The 25,022-nt window shown below is 42.9% G+C and overlaps 1 protein-coding gene across 1 annotated transcript in view; it reads left to right on the top strand.

Moving 5' to 3' along the window:
• Window positions 1-2,947: 2,947 nt before the first annotated feature.
• The window catches only part of arhgef18b (rho/rac guanine nucleotide exchange factor (GEF) 18b), a gene marked incomplete at its 5' end in the record, with an annotated part of 42,805 nt that continues 20,730 nt past the window's right edge, over window positions 2,948-25,022 (top strand). Inside the window, 15 exons of the mRNA XM_079996562.1 lie at window positions 2,948-3,023; window positions 7,113-7,249; window positions 7,861-8,507; window positions 9,635-9,830; window positions 10,091-10,214; window positions 10,330-10,381; window positions 11,115-11,159; window positions 11,611-11,685; window positions 12,510-12,618; window positions 13,016-13,196; window positions 19,771-19,838; window positions 21,329-21,353; window positions 21,464-21,556; window positions 21,731-21,917; window positions 22,858-22,964. Coding sequence (XP_079852688.1) covers window positions 2,948-3,023; window positions 7,113-7,249; window positions 7,861-8,507; window positions 9,635-9,830; window positions 10,091-10,214; window positions 10,330-10,381; window positions 11,115-11,159; window positions 11,611-11,685; window positions 12,510-12,618; window positions 13,016-13,196; window positions 19,771-19,838; window positions 21,329-21,353; window positions 21,464-21,556; window positions 21,731-21,917; window positions 22,858-22,964 — 2,122 coding nt within the window. The remainder of the gene's footprint in view (window positions 3,024-7,112; window positions 7,250-7,860; window positions 8,508-9,634; window positions 9,831-10,090; window positions 10,215-10,329; window positions 10,382-11,114; window positions 11,160-11,610; window positions 11,686-12,509; window positions 12,619-13,015; window positions 13,197-19,770; window positions 19,839-21,328; window positions 21,354-21,463; window positions 21,557-21,730; window positions 21,918-22,857; window positions 22,965-25,022) is intronic.

The raw sequence follows: 25,022 nt of genomic DNA, 5'->3' as shown, positions 1-25,022 counted from the left end.
AGCGAGAAAAGTATTAGAATATAACATTTAATTTAAAACAATAGGATGGGATTTTTGCATTAAATGCCCTGCTTTCATTATAATTGTGAAATCTGTTTTAGAGGATGTTAATTCAGTCCAGTCACATAAAATCATATAAAGATCATGTTACTTTTTGTAGTGGAATAAATATAAACAAAATATTTCATTCAATTTCATAGTTAAAAGAAATGCTTGGGAGCCGTACTCTTTTCAGTGAGCCTGAAGAGAGACCAACTTTTTAAGTCTCTTCTCCTCCGCCCATTGCGTCTGTGTCTGCTCTGTACGTTCTTCTCTAATCTGACATTTTTCCTAATTCTACTCATCAGGCGTGAGCGATGTACAGCGCTGATCACTTTGAGTGAGTGACAAAGGAAACAACACATTTTATGAAAAATAAAAATCTGCACAAATTTATGAGGACCCCTAGTACTCGAGGCCCCAGGCAATAATTGCCTAACTATGCCCGATGGAATTGACCGCCTATGCGTACCGTGTGTGCTGAAAGCAGAGCGCTAATTATACAATGACGATCGGGGGGGTTCAACTTTTTTTCTCTCCGGGGAACTGAGCATCAACCCGTCATGAAAATAAAGATTCCTCCAGGCATGAATATGGGAAATATAGTGTAATGTTTATGATTACAGGTAAGATATTTAAATGTTTTAAAACGCCCGATCTGTTGTTTTTACCTCTTTTGGGGTGGTCCAAGTCTTAATTAGGGGGGTCAGACCCCCGCAGTCACCCCCGTAATTCGAACCATGGTGGAAAGGATCTCCTGTTCACCATGCAAGCAGTGACGGGCATCAAGCAAGAGCAAGTGAGGAAATATATACGTAGAATATATATATATATAAGATTATTATTATTATTATTTATTTTTTTTAAAGCTATTCTACTTATTTTGGGATTGTCAGCATGAGAAACATGAGGTGTGGCGTGTGAGTGTGTGAACTGGTTGATATACATGAGTCTCACGGTCAAAGCTTGGCAGCTCTGGTTCAAAATAGTTTGCCCCAGGCTTGATTTAAAGTATCTGATTTCCAGAAGGAAGATCAGAGCTAATATAGGTCCACGTGAAGTCTTAAATTAAAGCTGACCAGGGGCAGGTTTATTTTTGGATTAATGGATGTGGCCTCCAGGTAGACCAGGTTGATCTTGGCTCAGATCAGCAACAAGACGAGACGGAAGGAGCTGACTAGTCCTTCGTGACCTTCGTCGAGGACTTCCTAGTCTACAACTAATTCATCTAAAATGTAACAACCTTTCAGAAAGGCATTTTCAAATTATGAATCCATTTAAGTAGGATTGATTTAGACCTGATGTCGATTAAACCCAGTCTGCAAAACTGGACTCTTCAAGCAACTAGATGCTGCTGTTTTTTCTTTTTTTTAATTATTTTTCTTTTCTACTAGTATTTTTTTTCATGTTTTCTTTCCATTTTGCTTTTCACTTTTCCCTTCACTCATGCAAAAGCTCCTCATGTGTCTGTGGGAAAGATTGAAGACTGTTCTGCTTGAAGTGCACGGAGCACATGTGCACATTAGTCAGATAGATCCACTTCCAACTAATAGAGATGGAAACATTGGTTGATCGTTCGTCTTAACTGCTTATTTAGCATTATTAAAAAAATAAAAGCATCGGTGCTTTACTTCTAATGTTCAAACCCTTCCAAGTGCAACACACATTTCCTGTGACTCAGAAAAAGGAAACAGAGAGAAAGAGTTTCTCAGACCTCACCTTATGGATTTCTTCAGTCTATCCGTCTGTCTTTCTGTCTCTTTTTAACTCCTCCACGGCTGCAGCTCTTGGCTCACTCATCTGTCACTACTTTCCGTTCTTCTTTTCATCGCCCTGCTCCTCCCTCCTCCCTTCCTCTCTTCCGCCATAGCTGTCATCCGTGGAGCTTTTCTCCTTTCATTTTAATCTTCCACTCAGTTTGGAGTTCATACGTCCACAGCTCCGCCGGGCCGAGTTATGCAGGGTTTTGTAGTAACGCACGCCGAGCGAATACCTTTCTCACACACACACACACACACACACACACACACACACACACACACGCACACACACACGCACACACACACACGCCCGCACACACACACACATTCTTGTACTGGTATCAAAGTGAGGTCGGAGGGGTGGGGGCCTATAATTCTGGTGCATTTATAAACCAAAAAAATTGTCAATTAGGAAACCAGTCCTCACTAGTATAGTAAAACAAACACACACACACACACACACACACACACACACACGCACACACACACACTTTCCATATCACTGTCACCCCCCCCCACCCCCTATAACTTTGACCCATAAGATATTACTTGTTCTCTTTCCTTCCGTCTCTTTCTTTTCTTTCTTTCTCTCTCGCTCTCTCTCTCTCTCCTTTCATCCTCCCATTCTCTGTGCACTGGAGCCTTTGATCTGTCTTCCGTGCACAATAGTCTGCACTTCAATTCTCCCTCTCTCCCTCTCTCCTTCTCCCTCTCCCTCTCTCTCTCTATCTCTGTCTCACTCTCACGCTCTCCCTCTCTCCCTCTCCCTCTCCCTCTCTCTCTCTATCTCTGTCTCACTCTCACGCTCTCCCTCTCCCTCTCCCTCTCTCTCTCTATCTCTGTCTCACTCTCACGCTCTCCCTCTCCCTCTCTCCCTCTCCCTCTCTCTCTCTATCTCTGTCTCACTCTCACGCTCTCCCTCTCCCTCTCCCTCTCCCTCTCTCTCTCTATCTCTGTCTCACTCTCACGCTCTCCCTCTCTCTCTCACTCTCTCTCTCAAAGACACACACTCACTCTTTCTCAAAAGATTTTCCTCTCCTACGCCCATTACCTCCCCTCTCCTCCCTCCCCTCCTCCCTCCTCCCTTCTTCCCCTTGCTGGCTGCCTGGTTGTCAGTGTGAGACTGGCCCCCTCACTGCAGCGCACCCATGGCCGACTCTCCCCTCAACCACTCCTGGCCATCCTTCTCCAAACTCTGGATGAAGAGATGGTCCTTCAAGAGAGGTAGGACGACCACCACCAACTAGGCAACTAGTTGTAACATGGCAACTAGTGATGCATTATGGGATGCCCTGTGTTTTGGTTTTGGAGCTTTTTGGAACTCGGCTTAAACTTGTGTCTTTCTACAGTAGATCGACAGGGGAAATATGTAGTGGAATAGATTTGTTTCTCCATCTATTGTGTGTGTGTGTGTGTGTGTGTGTGTGTGTGTGTGTGTGTGTGTGTGTGTGTGTGTGTGTGTGTGTGTGTGTGTGTGTTTACCAGGCCAGGGGTTTCAGAGTGACTGTAAATTCATACAGTTGAGCTTTCGTACCATGCGCGCTGTAAGAGGCCGTTTCAGTTTCAGAGTCATAGATAGATAGATAGATAGATAGACAGATAGATAGATAGATAGATAGATAGACAGATAGATACATAGATAGATAGATAGATAGATAGATAGATAGATGGATAGATAGATGGATAGATAGATGGATAGATAGATGGATAGATAGATAGATAGATAGATAGATAGATAGATAGATAGATAGATAGAACACAGGAGGGAAATTGCAAATTAAAATGTATGTTTGCAGTTGTTTCCATAGTTCCCTCATACCACTCGTGATGTTTTTTGGAATGAATTGAATATTTAGTTGAAACATCCCTTTAGGAGGATTGATTTACGCACCAAACAAGCAGCAGCAGCTTCTAAATTACAGTTTTTTTAATCATGATCCTCTAATAATTCTCTAATAATTGGTGAACGATATCGCTGTGGACTTCTCACAGCCTCTGTTTCAAACATTTTTAATTAGCGCCTTTGAAACACTGTGTTGTGGAATATCTGATCAAAGAGGAGCGGCGAGATCTGTGTGAGTGTCGTTTTGATGTCCTTAAACCTTCCACACACACATACACACACACACACACACACACAGATGCACACACGCGCGCACGCACGCACGCACGGGCACGCACACACACACACACAAACACACACACACAGGTCTATGAATGACAGTGTAATCCAGATTATTTTTCTCAGAAACTCAGAGTAGTGAAGAGGAAATGTATTTCATAAAAAACAGGCATCACACACAATCCACGTGCACAAATATGTGACAGTTAATACCTTCTTTTACTTTCTTTTGCTTTATTTCCCTTAAAAAGTGTGTTGTGCTGCCCTTTCCTCTTTCTGGTTAAACTGTGTCTGTGAATGTTTTGGAGTTTTAGCAGAGTTTCAGCAAACACATCTACATTTCCTTCTCTTTGTGTGTGTGGTGCAATGTCCCTGTTGCAGAACTCCAAACAGCTAGTGTTCACTCACATGACGTGGGACTGTGAGGTGTAAACACAAAGAGAGATAGATGGCGATAGATAGTGCTCACATGGGGTTTCCTCCACCTAACGTCAGTCCAGACCCCCACCAATGCACACATCATTGTCTGACCAGCGATGGACACTCGTCACCAGGTCCCCGGGCGCGTCCACGAATGCTGCCCACTGCACCTGGCTGCGCCCCCAGAGGAAGGACAAGCCATGGATGGGTTAAATGCAGAGGCCTCATTTCACCGGCCACCACCCAAAGCATGTGCATGTGTGTGTGTGTGTGTGCATGTGTTGTAGTGTGGTGTGCTGTGTGACAGTTAAAGCTTCTTCATTCATTCTTCAGATAGATAGATTCATACATACATACATACACACTGTACACTAGATGTAGTGTCAATATCTTCATAATAAACCTAAAATATGGCAGGATAATGGGAAAAAGGATGAAATTCTTAAGCAGTAGGAATTTAGGCAGTAAATCGGAATTATGGCAATAAACCAACAAAAAAAAGAAATCTAGGAGACAATTCAATATGTTTTTAAATTTTATTCACAATGTATTTTCCTTCTTTAAATCATCTTTTAATCAGATTTTTCCATTTTCAATAGTACTGAAATCTGGAATCCGTGTTCAAGGCACAAGCACACAGAGAAACACCGCAGAGAAACAAATGCACTTTTGACAATATATAAAATGCATAATGGATCTTCCAGTACATCCCCTTAAATCAGCACTAACTGCACTAACAGTTTGAGGTCTCTCCCCTTTATGACTCAGGTCTCTGAGCAGCTCTGTGGCGACGTGTGAGTTTACTAAATGACAGGTGATGAAGAACAGTGAGGATCGCAAACTGGAGAGTTATTCTGTTCTATTCTGTTCTATACACAGCAGCTCAGAATAAATAAGTATAGACACACACATATGTGCACCAGCACATTCTGTCTCTCTCTCTCACACACACATCCAACACACAAACACTTGTGTTTCGTCCTTCTATGATATATTGGTCGATATGAGAGGCCAACCATAAATGGCCACAATGCGACTATGAGGCGGCTTCACGCAGCAACAGAGTGTCTGGGTTTACACTCACACAAGTGGGATTTGGATGCGAACAAACTCGGAAACTTCAACTCCAACCCCCCTGGGCCCAAGCAAGCAACAATGACAAAAACAATAGAATAATTTTCTGCTAAACAGGTTAATGACTAAAATTAAAATCTTACCTGATATAACAAGTTAATTTTCAGTCTCACAGAAGGAACTATTGAATTATTGTACTGGAATAATCAGATGAGATGAAGTTGAAAAATTTGATGTACTTTCTGTGTGTGCTCTCTTTAAAAGAGTATTTTGCTTTACTTACTTCTGTTTCCGTTTTCCTGTGCAGTGATTCGCTTAAGCTGAAAAGCGAATCAGAAAGCTCTCTCTTACCAGCTCTGTCGCCGATTGAACATACTCAATCGGCCCCGAAAAGCCGCCACCAAGGGGTGGCTAGGGCGCCTTAGGGCCGATTAGTGCCAATGGTGTTGGACAAACCGCAAAAACTACGGCTGATGGTCAGCGACAGATGCTCAGTGACGGTCCATTGAAGGCCGGTGGTCGGTTTGGTATGTCAGGGCCTTGGGCTTCCCGCTTTCCAGACTGATGGAGGTTTCATGTATAGAATGTAGGAATTGTGGCTTAAATTGTACTGTTTCTTGTAAATTGACTTTTTGAGCATCTTGATAGTCTAAAAAATAACAAGTCTTTTAAGACTAGTCACAAGTAAGATACATTTTTCTACACATTCTGTAGGCTACCGTTGTCTTACATTGTTTCACAAAATTAGCATCCAGGCCTTTGAGAGATACTTCTGATTCATCACTCACTGAATTGTGAAATACCTGTTTGCTCTTTATGGAATCAAGGAAGAGAAAAGTGACTTAAGCGACATTCAGAAAGTTTTCAATCCTTCCAGACTGTCAGAGCTTGAGTCGTGACTCAGTCTTGGGTTCACAGGAGACTTCCCTCCTGAAATATGTTATGTAACATGCCACTCTCCCCTCTGATGGGCATTGTGGCTTAAACCCTAACGCTTAACATGAGATTCTCCGGTGCCTTAAAAGTGCAAACTTTTGGTGACATTTCTTAGAAAAGGGAAATGTTTTTTAGGGATATTTTTCTCCATTTGCACATGACATAATCAGAACATTGCGACATCTTAAATTTGGTTTGACAAATATTTTACATGAACTTTGTTTTTGCTGTAATTTGCTGAGTGGCATTGTAGGTCAACATGGTAGAGGTTCAGTTCATCACTAGTCATTTTGAATTATAAAATTACAATTTGACTTTTGTGTACAAAAGCCAAAACATGTACTTTCCATATTCCTCATGTTTACCATGACAAACCCAGCAGCTCATTGTTCCCTCAGCAGCTTCTCAGGTTCTGGAATAAGCCTCAGCTCTCCACTGCTGACATGGAGAGTGTACGAGGGATCACTGCCGTGTTGCCAGGGGCGACCACCGCAGTTTGTGACATCATGTGAATCAAGGAATGTGTTTGTGCAATGGAAACGTAGAGGAGCCTTCAGTGCAAGGCTGCTGGCACAGAGTGTGGACTGAGATTTCCTTCAGCGCACACAAGTGTCACCAAAAACGTCGTACCAGGGTGGTAGGGATTTCAGAATCAGCTGCACTGAATTACTGAGGAGGGCTTGGTATACTGCCTAATACATTTAAGATATGGTAAAATAATGACCAATTTTATCAACCCCTATGCTTTAATGTCATTTCAGCATCAGAGTGTAAGCCATGTGCCCAGCCCTGCAAACCTCTCAGTGCTCCCAGTGACGCTGGCACTGGATCCTGCTCTTCGCTGTCTCCTTCCTCCATCGTCAAGGATGTCTTCTTCAGCGCCAATGATGACGATCAAGTATAAACTTCCTGACTTCTGCCTCTTTATTCTCCATAGTAGGGAAATCCGACACTCACCCAGACATCATTTTTTTAGATACTTTATTGCAGTGCACACATCACAATAGATAATAATAATAATAATAATAATAATAATAATATAAAAGCATTATATAATGGACAATAGAAAAAATCGACAATATACAATATAGATTAAAAAAAAAAAACAGTAAACCTCTGTATCAACAATTCACATTCTAACAAAAGGTGGGAAATTGTCCAAGTATTCATAGCTATTTATTCAATCTGCATATATATACAGTATGCAACAGATTGAGAAACAGTGATTATAACACTATAATCAATTTTTTTTACTTAATTTTATTTAAGTTTGTTATATTTGTATTTTCCCTTTTGTGTTCTGATCCTACACTTTGCATTTTTGTTTGACTGCAATGTGTGACACTAGTATAGATAGTGTAGTACAGTACTGATTAAGTGAGACTTTCTAACTTACCTCTCATTTTCCACCCAATTTTTTGTCGCCCCCCCCACCCCCCCTCCCCCCACCCATTTTATCCTTGCACACCACCCTCCCTACCTCCTTACTGTCCTCTGTGTGACACCCAGGACACTTGCTCAGTAGTCAGTGACTATGACTTTCCAGGAGTGGAGCCTGGCAGCAGCTTCGAAGACCATCAGGGCATCGGCTCCTCCCTCAGAGACTCTGAATTCTTCAAAGACCTTGAGGTGTTGCCTTCACAGTCAACTGTAGCCACAGGAGCCATAGGACCCACAGGACCAGAGAGCCTCCGGGTGCCTATCAACAAGGACAGTCCGATTATCACTTTACCTGTGAGGTCTTTCCTCACCACAAACTGCCCTCAGGACTGCTCCCAACCTGGGGGAGGACCTCAAAGACCCCAAGGACCACAAGGCCTACAAGGACAACAAAGCAGCTTCATAGTCTCCCAGCTTATTCCCAGCTTGTTTCAGCCAGGCATTGCTCTGGCCAGCTGTGAATGTGAGGACCCCATGGGAGAGCTGAGTTTGACGACAAATTCAAATGGACTTTTGGGATCTATGGAACCAGCAAACCCAACTGCACCAATGGTCCCATGGGTCAGGGTGGGAGTAGGGGATGGAACTGAGCAGCCAGTGGAGAATACAGACCCATATCTAGAGACAGACAGCTTCCCCATCCTGGTCCGATCAATGTCCACTTCTAGAAGACACAGCTGGGACATCCCTGTGTCCTCCATGGATCTGGGGAGAAGGTAGATTGGATGGATGGATGGATGGGTGGATTGACAGGTGGATGGATGAACAGCTGGACTTGGTGCTGAATGGATGGATGGTTGGGTGAATGGGTGGATGATGGATGGATGGTGGGTGGATTGTGGATGGATGGATGAACAGCTTGACTTACTGCTAGTTGGATGAATGGGTGGATGGTGGACAGATGGATGATGGACATGTGGATGATTGAAGGATGATAGATGGATGGATGGATGGATGGATGGGTAGACAAATGGATTGATAAATGCATGAATGGATGGAGGGATGGTTGGATAATAAATGGACGTAAGTGCCAGAGTTTCTTTATAGATGCAAAGACAGTGGCTAGAGTTTAACTATCAGAAATACATCAACAGAAATACGATACATAGAAACTATGTTTAAAAGTATCAATATAGTTGTATTCATTGTTGAGTTATAGTCCGAAACCAGTTAATTTCTATCAGTATTCATTATTGTGTAACCCTGGCTGCCAGTGCTCTATAATTGGTTTAGTTCACATTTTAGTGGTCATGAACTTCCTCCTCACTGCTGCATGAATGTGGTGTCTGGAGATGTGGGTGGGGGCTTTATCACACCTTCCAATGAACACAGTGGAGATAAGTGTTACTGAGAATATGACTCAAAACTACATTAAAAATGGAAAACTGGACACCAAATCAAAAATAACAGGATGGCTTATTCGTTTCACACACAAACCCTGTGCTGCTGCACATGACTTACTGTATCAAACAGTACAATGAGATGAGATAAAGATTTTTAGTGCGATCAGATAGAGGTTTATTGGGGAAATTCCGTTGTCTCAGCAGCTGAGATAAAACAGATCAGAAAATAAAAACAAATACGACCTGTTAACCAGAGTTACTATACGCAGCTAGATATGCTTTATTTTGTCAGGTATTCCTATTGAGATTGAGATTGAATTTTCACACACACACACACACACACACACACACACACACACACACACACACACACACACACACACACACACACACACACACACACACACACACACACACACACACACACACAGTTACAGTGACCACTGGTTTTCACTGTGCCTCATTAATTTAAACCTTAACTTTCCATGATGTTCCACCAGGCTGAGTCTGGACACTGCAGCCATCGACAGCGATGGGGAGAGAGAAGAGGGGGAAGAAGAGGAGGAGAAGAGGCAGCGCAGCATCTTCCAGAACACATTCAGCTCCCTGTTACAATCTGAAACAGGTCACGGGGATGAACTGGACGGACCCGGTTGTGGACTGGCTCACTGTGCCAGAGACAAGGACTCTAATCTGGTATTATTGCGTATATAATGATTATAATAACACTCAATGATAGGAATTCATCAAGATGTCCATCTCACGCAAAATAAACAATAGATACATTAATGTACCAGGCAAATACCTGAACAAAAAGAAAATTATTTGTAGTGAATAATTCAGGTGTATGGAACATCCTATGGTCATGTACAGCAGATCCTTGAGGAAACTCGTCGCTCTGTCGTGCCTTGGGTTTTAAGCGTTTGGTCTGTTTTGTTTTGCTTGTACGACTTCAGGAGGCCAGTGTGTCTGGCCATCAGCTCTACTCCCGATCTGAAATCCTATCCACAGACCGCTCCCGTGCCGCGCACGTCTCCCGTGTGGTGGAGACCTCCAAGCAGGCTGCCAGGGCAGCAGGAGGTGTGTGTGCCAGATGTTTGTTGTTGTCTGATATTAAGATACGTTAACATAACACTTTACTAATCCAGCGGGGTAAATTCCTATAGTCTCACTTCCTGTGTGTGTTCACTTGCAGAGGAGCTGGACCCTGAGGAGAACCTGCATACCGCTGAAGGACAGAGCCACATGTGAGTCACATACACTGGTATCTCACACAACCATCCAAGAATCTTAATAATAATAGAGGGTAGATGTTATTCATCTACACCAATACTGCATGTATACACCAGCTGACAGCTTCAGACAATGTAGGATACCAAAATGAATCTTTTAGCATGACATGTTGAGTGAGGAAAAAGCAATAATCGCTCATCAGATCCCAGTGGAGTGGTGTGAAGTGGCGGGGCTCATCTGGGTGCTGTATGTTCTGTTCTGTGGTACTGCATTGTTATATTCTGACTCGTACACAGAGGCTTCCCCACTCCCTCCTGACATCTCTGCTCCATGTCATACAGTATGTCTGCAACCTCCTTCTCCAGCTCCCTGCTCAGCTCCTTAGATGGCCCCCTAGCTAGTCTGTGTGTGTGGGGCTGTATGTGTGTGTTTATGCAGCAGACATGGGAGGGTCCTTCTGTAAATCAGTTTGACACCCAGCGCCCTGGAGTCCCCTGCTTTCTTTTTTTCCTCACCTCTCTTCCCATCACTCCCATGCCCTTCCCTTGCCTTCCTCCTCACCTCATCTCCCATCCGTTTCTCATTCTCTCATATCTTATCCTCTGACTTCGTCTCCATTCCTCAACTCTACTCTCTCACCACATCTCTCTATACCGCATTGCCTACCTTTCCTCCCATCTCCTCTCTCCTTTCCTCTACTCTCCTCCTTTACTCCCCCACTCAGCCTCGGCGTCTTGTTTATCTTAGGATGATGGTACAGAAAGTTCTTCAGGAGCTAAGACTGTACCATGGGTAAGTAAACATGAGAGGGAGGTCTGCTTGCCCCAAGTAGTGCACAACTTCAGCCAAATCAGAGGCACTGTCTGTTAGAGCATGTGTGTGTGTGTGTGTGTGTGTGTGTGTGTGTGTCTGTGTGCATGTGTGTGCGTGTGTGTGAATAGGTGCATGTGTGAATATACACTCACATTATCAAGAGAATGAGTGCCTTTCACAGCACTTTTGCTCTTTGTGTGTGGAAAGTTGCATGAAAGCGTGAACCACATTTATGAACGGGGGATCTCACACTAGATCTTCTGATATTACACTCTGATATTTGGCACTATCACAGATTGTTTTGCACTGACACTTAAGCTGGATGAGGAGCACACTGACCTTTAAGGACCTTGAAGTCACCAATCCCAGGTTTGGGGACAGCAAGGATAATGGTCTCTCTACAATGAAATCATCTGGTTGTCTTTCACAGAGCAAAGAAGAGGGGCAGCAGATCAGAGGTGAAAGAATCAGGAAGTGTCACATGGTACGAGTTTCTCTCTATTGAGTAAGTAACGCCTTTATCAAAGCTTCAATAAGATAAGACTTTGTTAAGCCCTCGCACCTCAGGAGTTCCATGAATCTACACACATCATGGCACTTGACACAAAATCAAGATTTCATATAATTTGCAGCTGCTTCCTGTTCACCTGTATTAGTTGTGAAAATAGGAATTCCCCATGGTCAACCAGCGATATCTGTTCAACAAGTTAAAATAAAAAAAATAGCTACAACAAGAATAATGAAAGTGGAGGATTCTGGCTGTTTTGTACTGTAGGTTTAGTTTGCTCAACAATACAGTTTGTAATTAATACTATAACAATGGAACTATAATTGCCATAACACCACAGAACTCATAACTCCAGTCCATCTTTTCAATGTAGTTGTTTTTGTGTTAACTCTGTTATCATTTATTGCACTGTGGTTAATTGTGTCTTATTTTATTGTGTTTTTATTGAGTGTTTTATTGTGTTGTGATTTATTTTATTTTTATTAAGTTTGAACTAAACCGGCAAATTTCCACTTCTGGGGACGAAGTTATTTTCTATTCTAAATATTCAGAGAAATGATCCTCCCCATCATATGTCGCCTTTTTCGGTGGTTTCATGCATGACATCTCCGTATCACATTATGAAGAAGTGGTCACTGGGCGGTTTGAAAAATGGGAATATTACGGTCGCCATATGACAAGCCAATGATGAGCCCCATGACAGGGCTTTCCCAATATGTCCTCACTGACCCCAAGCGAATGCTCCGTGAGGATCATGCTATTATCTGTATTTGACCACACACCGTGGACGACGGTAATTGATGCTTTGCTTCTACTGTCAGGAATGAGGAAGTGGAGGAACATGCGGACAAAGTGGAGAAAGGCACCAAAGTGAAGCGGACTCTCAGCTCTCTGAGGAACAGGGTGACTGGCTCCTTCAATAAAGACAAGGTGACATTGATATTTCTACTTAAGCAAAAGTATATAAGTACTTGCTGTCAAATGCACTGAACGTATTGAAAGTCAAAGTAACTGTGATATCCAGTTCCCTGACAGGGAGTCTGTAATACTTCATAAAGTGCCTTTTCTGCAGATCAGTTCAGGTGAAACCATAGGCAATCCTATATTAGTAGATTGATAGATCCACCCCCTGAATATTTTTTTAAACCTAAAGTAGCGCAACTGTGTTAGAAATGCAATACAATTCTGCCGCTTCCTGTTGCTGATACAACCAAAAGTCAAGCAAAGGATTTGCATAACAACAGGTGCAAGGAAAGCAAAAAAAAAAAAAAAAAGACAAAAAACTATTTTGTTTACCAATGTTTACCAACAATTTTCCTCTTTCCAGTTTAAGAACCGAGAGAAGGAGCTGCAGAAAGAGAAAGGAAAGGAGAAAGAGAAGGAGGCCAAAGACAAAGCATCATGCAGCAGCACAGGACACAAGCTGGTGCCTGGATCCTTCTCTAGCTTCGCCTCCTGCTCACTGTGCAGCAAACCGCTGCAGAGGAAACACGGCCTGCAGTGCACGAGTGAGTTACACCACCAGCTGCACGCCCCAGTGCACACACACGCGCACGCACGCACACGCACACACACACACACACACACACACACACACACACACACACACACACACACACACACACCTGACAGATTCTTTGTCAGTCAAGGATTTTACTTCCTCGTCACAATAGCTCAAAACCAGTTAGACTTCAGTCCTTTCTTCTACTCCCCTCCGAAAAGACTACTATTTAAAAAAAAAAAAAGGCAAAACATAAGAAAAAAAAAATTTTCCGGTGTGTTTTTCATATATTCCAACATTGCTTCTCAACATGTTTGTAGCGAATATTTCAACTCCACCCTAGCTCCTGTTTTTACTTGCGCCACTCACAGTGTGTTATAATCTTCTAAATTGGTGGTGTATAAATAAGTGGTTAATATATTCTAAATTACAGAATGTCAGATTTGTATTTGTATTACATATGTTGTTAATGACCCGTCACATACAACAAATGTAGAACTATATGAGAAGGGCTTCTGTGATTTAATTTTTTTAACACCAATTGCATCGGGAGCTGTCAAATATTTGTAAGCACAGTGAACATATTCCACAGTCCTCATCGGAGAGACTGCTCTGCCAATGGACACAGTCTGCTCCTCTGGTTCCAGGTTACGTATCACCTGAATAGACAGTGTTTCCAACAGGGGATGAGCATTGAAAAAACAACAACAACATCAACAACATCAACTTTGACTCATTTCTTTGAAATGGAAAATTAGAAATGGATCAGATAATTTAGAGGCAGTGCAGGGATTATGTTTTTGCATTTCATTTTTCCCTCTTAAGGTGTTTGGGGTCCCAGTAACCAGCTCATTCTGCTCCGTGTGAGTCAAAAGCATAACAACCCTAAATTCTGCATCGTGACAGAGGGAATATGATGCATGGCTGCTGTGATTATTGTGCTTATTAAACAAAGTTGTTCTGGCAAAGGTCTTAAGACCTTTGCAGTCTTACATTTACCAGCACAAGAGAATTCATGCTCTCTCTCCCTCTCTCTCTCTCTAAATAGATAGAGGCGAAAATTGCGACACACATCAGGACAAATAGGCAATAATAACAGTAATAAAAAGTAGAAGATGGAAAAAAATGTTGGCTCTACGGCTATATACACAAAAAAATAAAAACGTTAAAAATAGATTTAAAAAAAAAAAAAAAGGCTATATTGACACAAAATAACCCAATAAACAATAATAAAGAAAACGGTAAACAACATGAGGATACTTGCCCCGTCCGCACGGTGAGAAAGCAGTGAGTGTGTCTTTAACTCGCGCCCCGGGGGAAGCTGCAGCCTGTGGAATGCTCCGTGTGAGAGAGACGGAGCCTGTTTCCCACCGCAGAACAGGACAAAAACAAGAGTGTGGAACCATAATTACAAAACTCTCGATTCTCGATGGTCGCACTGACCGAAGGGGACTCGCCGACCGAGGACTGCAGCTGGTGGAAGAGCTAGTTTCACTCGGACGGTAAGCGGCTGCTGCTGGACTCTCCAGCGGGATCAGGTGGATGGTAAGTCCCGTTGTTTGGCATCCTGGGGTAGCTAGCTAGCCAGCTAGCAGACAGCATCCTGGAATTTTTTTTTTATTTTTTTTTTTAAGTTTTCGTTTTTTCTTGGCCCGGGTAGTTGTACCGTCCTTCGTAGGAGGTACACAGACAAGATGTAACGGGCGACTTTACGGGCACGGCTCTCCCATCAAGTGGAAAGTTGTGGAAGTTAGCGTTCGCTCGCCAGTTAGCTTGCTAGCCAGAATTTACGGTGCATAATTAGCGAACGACTCGTCTGCGGCGAACGAATCCTTTAAATGACTCGGGAGTCTGGAGTCACAACGGCCAGGGATGGCGTCGTCGACGCACAAACCGAATGCCGTGTCCGAGAACTCGTTTGAAGTGTTAAGGCAAATGGTCGAGGCATCTGGCGTCATGCATATCGAATGTGACTGACTACACTTTCACGTTCGATCAAACTCCATCATGTTGACATCAGTGAATTGGTTTAGCGATTCACACCCTGCAACTATCTGCCAAAATACATGCATTTTAAGAGAGTGAGGCGTTTTTCGGGGATCCCCAGTTTGCATTTTGTGTCTAAATGTATAACCCGGGCTGAATTGCATGATTCAAGTGAGAACTCCGTTCATAACTCAAGGAGTTGAACCGGCTCTTCTGACATGGTCGTCGTGCAGGGAAAACCTCCCTCGCTCGCGGGCGACCGAACGGGTCTTTAACCGAGTGACTCGTCAAGAACCGAATCCCAAGGAAGAGGGTAATCATTAGCCAGAGTGCTAGTTCACCATCACCCTGCTGCTCTTTAAACAGGGGCACTCGTCAGATTATATTAGAGATACTGGCGATTGTTCGTTTTAATTTTGTTACTCTAATCCACCACAACCCCTTTCAAGTGTTGTTCACTAGTTTGTGCGTTATTCGTAGCGCTTTACCTGATCCACTGTGTTTATACCTCAACAGGTGACCGCTAGCCGCTAGCTGCCTAGCCCCCCCCCCCCCCCACTTTACATATTGAGTAATTACTAACGTTTCACTGCTACATTAATATCATCCGTACAAATAAATCAGAGAAACGTAGAGGTTGTGTAACAAGATTGAAGTTTATTTTTCAACTCGGTTTCTTGGTAGTGGTATTTTAGAAAGTGTGTTTGTGTCGTTTACAGGCATTTATTAAGGCGTCTAGTTTGGAATAAGCACGGAACAGCGGTAAAAACCAAACAACAGGTCGTTTTAAACTTCTGCTAAATGAGTAGTCCTGTAAGTGAAAGCCTTCCGACACAGCAACACCAGTGGCTTTTAGGAATGTCACGATCATGACATTTCAATTGACAATTAATTCTCATACAAATAATTGCGATTAACTGCAGGATTTAGTTGTCTTTGTTTGGTTATTTTATACCGCAGTGGCATAAAATAAAATTCATAATGTCTAAAGTACTTAAAAAAAAACAAAAAAAACCCAAAACATTTGTTGACATTGATGATTGGGAAAGAATTAGGTGGTGAGTTGGTTTTCCCGAGCCCAAATGATGAAAACCCAATTCACATTGTGTTTATTGACATAGTTATATTTACTTATTGAATTGCAGTAAATTCTAAAACCTTGTTATTACGCCCTGACTTTCTAAATACCTGTCTGCCTCACTGGTCGAGTCACCTTGATGAGGTCACACAGGCTGCACCATGGGGCCTGTTCTGCCGCTTTGTTTAAATATATATTTTTAATGGTGTCCAAACCTTAGAAATCATGCGGGGAAAACTCTGCAAGTATGGCTTTAAGTTGTCATTCTTCTTGACCCATCTTGGGGTTTTTTTCACTGAGAGTAAGACTTTGACTAAAGCTGAACTGCGTAAAATTCTAGTGTTGCGCATGTAGCTGTCAACATAGCGAGGGGACAACATCAAATTTCAATAAAGTTAGTGGTTTACATTCGCTGCAAGCGTATGAGGCTCACCCCAGAGTCGAATCAGAAAACAATTTCTGTTTGTTAGCACTTAGATTTACTTTGGTGAAAGTGAGCAACAAGTCAGGATAAACATAGAACGCTATCACTATCCTTATTAATCATTATTAATGTGAATTATCATTTTGTTTGGTGACTAATCATTTAACTCTGCACATGTAATACTTGCATTTCAGTGCCTAGTAAAAGGGAAGGTAAACTGAGAAATATGCTGCAAGTTAAGTTTGCTGACCCACCGTGTAAACACCACTAGAGTATTTAACACACTGTTCCTTTCAAATGACTGAACATTTTCTGAGATGCTTGAGCTGCAGACTGCCACCTGACTTTGGTTGCGTAAAAACATATATAAATACACAGCATGCAGTCATTGCTTCTGTGTTTGGTCTATACCGGGCCTACTATTTGGACAATATTTTTGATTCTGACCTAAGTTAGGCTTATGTTGAAGCGCAGGGTTAGGCTAATATTACAAACAGTAAAAACTGCCGTGCTGTTGCTTAAAGTTCACTCTTTTTATCTGTTAAACCTAAAACTCAATACCAAAATATGACCGACTAGACAGGGATTGCTGGGTGAGGTAACCTGAGAGTGCCTTGGCTGGAAGAATCAGCCCTTTCCTATCTGAATTTTCCCTTGTAAGATTGTACTGAGTCGGTGGTTGCCTCTCCTTGTAAGATAACACAGGCCCACACATTCTTTCCTCAGGGAAGGAGTGGCAGTGATAGGTGATTTTAACTTTGAGATTATCACTTTAATGGTGAGGGCTATTCAGAAACAATGTGGATGTTTGAATATCTGATTATTTAGTTTTATTGGTGTTGGTTGTATTTAAATAGAAGCACTTTGTTTGTTCACCGTACAACCCTCCAGACAATACTTTTATTTCAAACATTTATAATTAGCTTATAGAGATGATTAAGTTCATTTCCATATTAATTTCCCTGTCTTCTCCCACTTCATGCAAATGAAGCACACAAGCCTTGTCAAGCCTACCGTCGCCTTGTCACAGGGCAGAGATGAGCTTTGTTTCCGTCTTCAATTCCACGAGTCAGTCATTGTTGACGGTAAACCACAGGCCGGCTTCCTGTGCGTTGGGTTATTTGCCAGTTGGCAGGTGTTGGGGGTGGTGGTGATGATGACCGTGGGTCTACTTGTTAAGTTAACACTGAGCTCACGGTATCGTTGCTGCTCTAGAGATCCAGTTTGGCATCTTATTCCTAATGGCCTTTTAGTGAAATTTGATCTGAGATCTCATATTGTAGCTACTTTAGCTGATTAGTTCATACTCATCTTGTGCTCCAGTGCATGATGTTTGCTAATGCCATTTAAAAAAAAAAAAAGATGTGACCACGGTGAGTCAATGATGGCAAGTGCTGCTATCAGTGGACAATGAACAGGGTGTAGCTTGAGTTTCTGCAATCAAGCAAAAAAACTCTCCAGAAAGTTGCTTATTAACACAATTCATGCTTACTATTGTGTTGCTCTTGCTTATACATTTGGTTAGGACATTTAGTGACTTTGTTTAAATACTGCCGTGGCATTTTCTTTTTATATTTTGAATTTTCATTGGTTCTTATCTTTTATATATATATATAGTCTCAGCGCTTCTTTGCCAGCCATGACTAGTCAGTGCGCTGAGGCTTTGATGATGACAGGTAGAAGACGTACAGGCCTGACAGACTTAATTAGACACTAAGGGGCCGTTAGGCTTATTCTTGTGTCTCTGATATACCGGATTGGCAAAGAGCGTGGAAATTCACACAGCTGTGGTGTGGAAAATTACTTTGCTTGGATTTGGCTGCTTGACTGCTGATGGACTCACTGGTTTGCTGGCTGGTTTAGCGCCTGCCTCCTCATCTATCGGCCAAAAAACTCCAACAAGGTCGTGCTAAGAAGTGCGTGTCACTGAGCTACTCATGGGTGAAATTTGAAGACTCTCTGACGTAAAGGACTTGTGTTCCAAAAGGTGGGGATTCAATGAACTTTGTAGCCTGAAGGGAAGCCCTGCGTATTGTTTTGAGTCTTTGGTTTTCTGTATTTTTTGTGATTTGGGACTACTTCTGTTCTCTTGTCACCTTTTCTTATTCACATATATTTCTGCGTCATGCCATAAGCAAACAAGAAAATTTGATTGTGGTAATCTCCTTTCTTCTGTTTTCACTTGAAGCGTGTGGAATAGGAAGGGGCAGAGAGGTGAGCAGAGGGCCAAATATTGGGCAATAAGAAGCTGTTTTCAGTCGGCAGCACAGAGCATGTGGAAGCTGCTAGTACCGAGTGTGTTTACACCGTGTTGTTTTGTGTAGCTCCGCCTTTGTGAGAAAACCCTACAACCTGGAGTGTCACATAATTACCTTGCTGCCCAATGCCCACAGCCATGTGATTTGTTTTATCTATGAGGAGTTACCAACACATGCATGCACAGAGACACAGACAGGTGAACCGTTTAGATAAGTGATTAAAAAACAGTGAGCCAAGCGATCCCACAGTATTGATTGACCCTCTCGGTGCAGGAAGATGGAGGCTGTTTTCACTAATAGCTGCTTGTTTTCTAGGTTGTCTCCCCTCAGACCTCCCCTGATCTCCTTCTTCATGGATTAGCTACTTTCCCTAGTGTGTGGATGGCTGGGTGTTTTTTGTTGACTCTTTTTATTTATTCTGTTTCTATTCTTTATGGATTATTTGATTTACTTTTTTTACTGGTTGAGTTCACACTTTCTATCCTGACAATTTTGTTTGTCCAGTCGAGGGCCCAGAACTAAAAGCTGTTATTCAGTATTTACTGTTGTAGGCCATGTCCAGAAGCCTTATTATTTTGATGTCTTCCAGTGGGGAGCCATGAGTGGAACATCAAGCCCAGTAGCCCACTCTGTTTACCCAAAACATCACTGATGCTTATCTCCACAAAATATAAATGTTCACACTATTGGTCGATTCACACAAATCATATTCATATTAATCTGCTTTTAGAGGAACAAAACCGTTGAAAGCAGCAGAGAAAGCTTGTGATTGTTCCGGTGCGGGAGCTGACTGATCTTACTCTATTCTGATCTGTTCTGCCTTGCTGTCTTTCAGACTGCGCGGTGAACGTGCACAAGAGCTGCAGGACTCTGCTGGGTGAGTGCAACAGCAGCAAGAGCAAGGTAATGCTTCCATTTAAGTAAAGTAACTCTAGTGTCTGTGACCATAACAGAGACCAAAAACTTGAAGAGAAATGGGTGCCTACATGTCTTGCATAGTAGATCAAGCCCTTGATTTAGAAACAACAACAGAAACAGCCCAATTTCTCTATTTGTTATTTTGTTGCTACAGGCTTAAACAAATGTCCTTACATGTTTTTCCTCCTTCACACAGCGAGAATCTATACAGCGGGTATCCTCATCTTCTAACTTTGGTAGGCAGAACACACACACACACACACACACACACACACACACACACACACACACACACACACACACAAGAATGTCCCTGAACATAGCAGTGTTCCCCTTGTCGATATTTTCCAGCACTTTTAGCTTCAGATTCACAACTTTGTGTCTCAATCCCAACATTGGAAGCATTAATCTCATGAACTGCTTTCAAAGAAAGTAACCAAAGAACACTACAAAAATTACTACATTCATCTTAACTCACAATATTTTAAAAGCGACTTCATTGTGTTTGAAATGGGAATTTAGGACATTTTCTCAAGCTGTGGTGATGGTGTTGCCATAGAGCTACAGCACAGTATGGTTAAAAAAAAAAAAAAAAAGGAAACCCTTCTGTAGACGCTGCCTGCACAACAGGCAGAAGGGAAGTGTACGGCTGGCTTGTGCAGTGACTGCCAATCCCAGTGTGTCAAATTAAAGAGTTCTGGTTGCCTCTCTAAGGGGTTTACAGAGGATTAGCAAGATGCTCTGTGTCTCTGAACACTATAGCAGGTTTTGTGGATGTCAGTGAGGGCGCTGATGCATGAGCACGGGTGCATGTGTGTTGTGGGGTGGGATGTGTTTTTTTGTGTGTGTGCAGGAAAAGATTGGCTCTCAGCGGACTTCTAGTTATAGAGACGACTAGCCTCAGTAAGGGCCTGATCATATGTTCAAGGAACAACCCTGACCCAACCCTAACCCCACATGTCTCTTTATTATTGAACTACTATTGATTTTGCCGGAACCCCTTGAAGGACCCCTGGAGGTTCCCCAGACCCCACATTGAGAACCACTGCGCTAGTGTTGTTAAGAGATGGTGTTGTATAATAATGTAGACGATCATCCGCTATAATATGGTGCATGTCGGCAAATGTGAATCAGTATAACTTGAAACATTGCTCAGATCTTTTTAGGATCGCATTTGATCTGAGCCACAGGAGACTTTAGAGGGAACAGCTTAAACTAATCTCCTACTATGGAGGTTGTTATTCTCTCCTGAACACCTGGAGTCCTACTGCACACACCTGCTTCTTTCTCACCTCCTGCACTGACCAATCAGGAAAGAGAGAGAGAGACTTATAAAGCCAGCTGCCTGTGATCCTCTGTCCCTGTTAGGTTTACCTTGATGTGCCAACCGCTGTTACCTGCCATCCTTACGCGGGCGACCATTGCTATTAGATATATCGCTACTCCTCTTGTTTTCCCCACTACTGCGGTTGCAGTCTTTCAACCAGTCGTACGGATGGAGTTAGCCATCAATAAGGGTGGTAGCCAAGCAGCAAGAGCCTCCAGGGGTTGTCAAAGGGCGGCCAAACCGCCATCCCCCTGCGCAACCTCTTCATCCTGGGGCCTGTCAGGGCGCTTGAGGGTGCGGGTACTGCTGCACCGGGACCTGGTCACCAGCCGCTTCTTGAGGTCCCTCCCTCGCTCTTGGCTGAGGAAATACTGCAGTGAGCTAGGACAGCGATCCGACAGGCAGCCGCGCACCATTTCCTCCGACTCGTCCACCTCGCCATTTGATTGGTCATGCTCTTGGTTCTCCCTGTCGTCCCCCCGTTGCGCCTGCTCTGCACCCTCGTTGCCCTCTGATTTGTCTGCTTCTGTCTCTGCCCTTCCGACTGCAGTGCCTGGAGAGCAGTACAGCGCGTGGGACCGGCCCGGCCCAGCCTCACCCCGGGCTGTCGATGGCCCCACAGGTTTGCCTCGTGCCCCAGGCATGACCCTCCCTCTGCGAGGATCCACCACTCAGCCCATCATCTCCAGCACCCCCCCCTGCCTCGGCCGCAGCCTCCGTCACAACAGCAGCTCAGGGTCAGTGCAGTCTCCTGGTCTGTTAGGTATTTTTAGTCCCCCATCGAGGCAATCAGTTTATTGACGAAATATGTGTCATATTCAAAGGATTTTGCTCTATCTTTTTTTATTGTGAACTCTCAGTTGTACAAGATTTTAGGTGTGGATATTGTGCAGGATCTCAGGATTTAATTTGATTTCGATACAAAGGGTCATGATGCGATTCCATTTTCATTCAATTCAATGTTGATGCGATGATTTACGATATGATTCTATATCGATGTATTTTATGCAGAGTGAGAATTGCTTTGTTTTAATTCAGTCGTGACTGGTATTTAATTCAAGTGGAAAATGGTTGCAACTTCCAAACAAAGTAGTGATAATCAAATTGAAACTATGTAATTGAATCATCTGAGTGTTTTTTGGGTTGTTGTTTTTAACCCAGCCCTACTAGTTTAGTTTGGCAAAGATGGATTCTGGGGGTCGGTATTATTTTTAAACCTGCAATAGTAAAGCACGAAAGAAAATATTTATTTCTTAAAAAATACATACCTCTAGAGCGTCTGAGATATTGTCTTGAGTTTGTAAATGCTGGCTATTTATAGACTACTTATTCTCCTGTTGAAATGCATTTTTCTTTCTACGGCAGCGTGTATTTATAGTTAAAGGCGAGCTGTCTTTCATGGTTGAGCAGCTCTTTGAAACTTTGAGTCTAGACTGTTTCTGATGTGCTGCACTCAGAAAGGTGTTTAGGGAGCGAGTGGAGGGCAAACACAAGGAGAGTGAGTTGGATAAATCCATTTAAGAAAAGACAATGTAGCCTTGCGACTGTTTCCATACGGTCTCCTAGCGTCTACGCCACGGCAGGTCTCTCTCTCCCTTTTAACGTTGTTTGATGTTTATTTAATTTTGAAGTTGTCAGCATGTATGCCACTCTGGACCTATGGTTGTCCTCCCTCAGATCCCTCCCTGGGGACATGGATGAGACAGACGCCCTCCGCTTTAAACGCATCAACGACGACACCGTTTCCTTGGCTCCCTCCACCACCGAGTCCATCATCGTAGAAGGTGAGTCAACCGAGAAAGAGCAAACTGAGGATGGATGTCACCTTTAGATTCCCAGCTCACTTGCATAGCTCTGTTTTTCAAGGTGTTGTCTTACTTGATACTGTTCATATAATAACAAGTTCAACTAAGTTCGTCCAGATATTTAAATGCTTCGATTTTTCTGTGGCGGATGGTTGTTTTTGGACTGATTTATATCTCTTGTTTTATTATGGGGAGGGAAAAGAGTGTGTGTGGTGGGGAGTCAGTCTGACCTCACCCTGGCTCCTTAAAGCGAAGTGTGGGAGAGCGAGAGGCACTCACCACAGAAGAAGAAGCGGTGGCGCTGTAGTACCGTACCACTCAGAACAACCTCATGGTTTCCTTTATGGGTTTGGGGCATTACGTATTACTCTGTTAGAAAGGAGTTGAGGGATGAATCCCAGTGGATGCTTGATGCCAAACATTGATCACCTTTGCGCATGTCTAAATTTGAGGCTGTTCCGTTGACTGTCCCCGTCCAGAGCAACTTACAATAAGTACAAATCTAGATTATAAAGCACAATGTGGTTAACAGCTGCTATACCCTGGCCGTATTCCTTTGGGAAAAAAAAAAATTTTTTTTGAGGAAATATTAAGATAAGATATCACTCATACCCCTTTCCCACTGCACAAAAACCCCAGTGATACCGGCTACCTTCCAGCATTTGTCACCAGTGGGGCAAAGAAAAGCCTGGGTCTCAGTCCCGAGTCAAATGACCCGGCAATAGACACAGGTTTTTATCAGCTCCATCTCCGATCAGCTCTGATGTGACAGGACACCTCGGGTCGAACCGCAAGTTCTGGCGTCTTTACCTGCACGATGGGACGCGCGTTGAAATTCTGGACACTGGCACATAAATAGACAGGGATATCTGTGTATCATTCCATAATTTCATGTCCCATTTAGAATCCAAAATCAGAAGTTTTGACTTTTTTCCGCATGGGTGACCGTGAAATGTTGTGAGTATTGGGATTGCACCATAAGGACCCATGTTCCCCGCCGTTCCCCGCTCCCCGCCACTGAAGGACCGCTGCACGCACCGACAGCGTGGCGTATCCGTGCACGGGTGCTCCATGCTGCTTCTACTGTCGTGTTGTATTGTTCATGAAAGATCCAAATCCAGAATTGCCAATCTGCACGCTTTTTATGTACCAACTACGCAAATTCTTAGTCAAAATACGCAGGTAAGAAATGCCAGCCGAAACTACGCAAATAAATTATATATTATTGTAATTTTATGACGGGAATCAATCAATACAAAACAATACTGTACATTTATTGAGTATTTAAACTACATCCGTTAGATTTGATACTACGATACCAGATACTACGGCCTGTGGTTCTGTAAGCCCTCCCTCTCCTCTTACTCAGCCGATACGCAGCGGTACTTTATTATCCACTGAGGTGTAACGCTGCATTGTGAGGTAAAATGGGAAGTGCACCACAAAAATGGGACCGTAATGTTAACATATAAAACGGGGGATGCACTGATCGATCGGCCGGTGACCGGAATTGGTTGGTTTTCACCGGCCAGATATATTTTCCAATTCTGTGCCGCTCAAATTAACAGGCCCGATATTGTGCTCATGTACTGAACTCATAAAAATGCTCCAATACTCAAACCCCATAGCAACGAATGGTTGCATAGTTGATGCTCAAAAAAGACAGCAAAAGAAAGAAAATGTCAGCTGTTCAAATGTATTCCATGGTAAACAAAGAAGATAAGAAAAATTATTTATTTATCGCCTGACAATATTCTAACATTGTGCACATTGTCACAGCAGAGCTCCGCTTGTTATGAAAGGTTGGACTATTTTGACAAGTCACTCAGTAAAACGAGTCGTTTCGATTTGATTCACTTGGTTTAACGCACGGTGAGCGAAGTAGGACTTCAGTGAACCAGAGTCAGAAGAGTCAGTCATTTATTTTATTTGTTTATTTTTTGTAATGATTGCAATTTATTTGCAAAGTACCATATAAATATAATGATAATATAATCTATATTTGCACTTAAAGTGAAAGAGACTTCCATATTAAGT

This window comes from Zeus faber (genome assembly GCF_960531495.2).
Source record: "Zeus faber genome assembly, chromosome: 1".
Taxonomy (NCBI): domain Eukaryota; kingdom Metazoa; phylum Chordata; class Actinopteri; order Zeiformes; family Zeidae; genus Zeus; species Zeus faber.
Note: the sequence above shows the minus strand (reverse complement) of the source record. Positions and strands in the feature narration are given on the sequence as shown.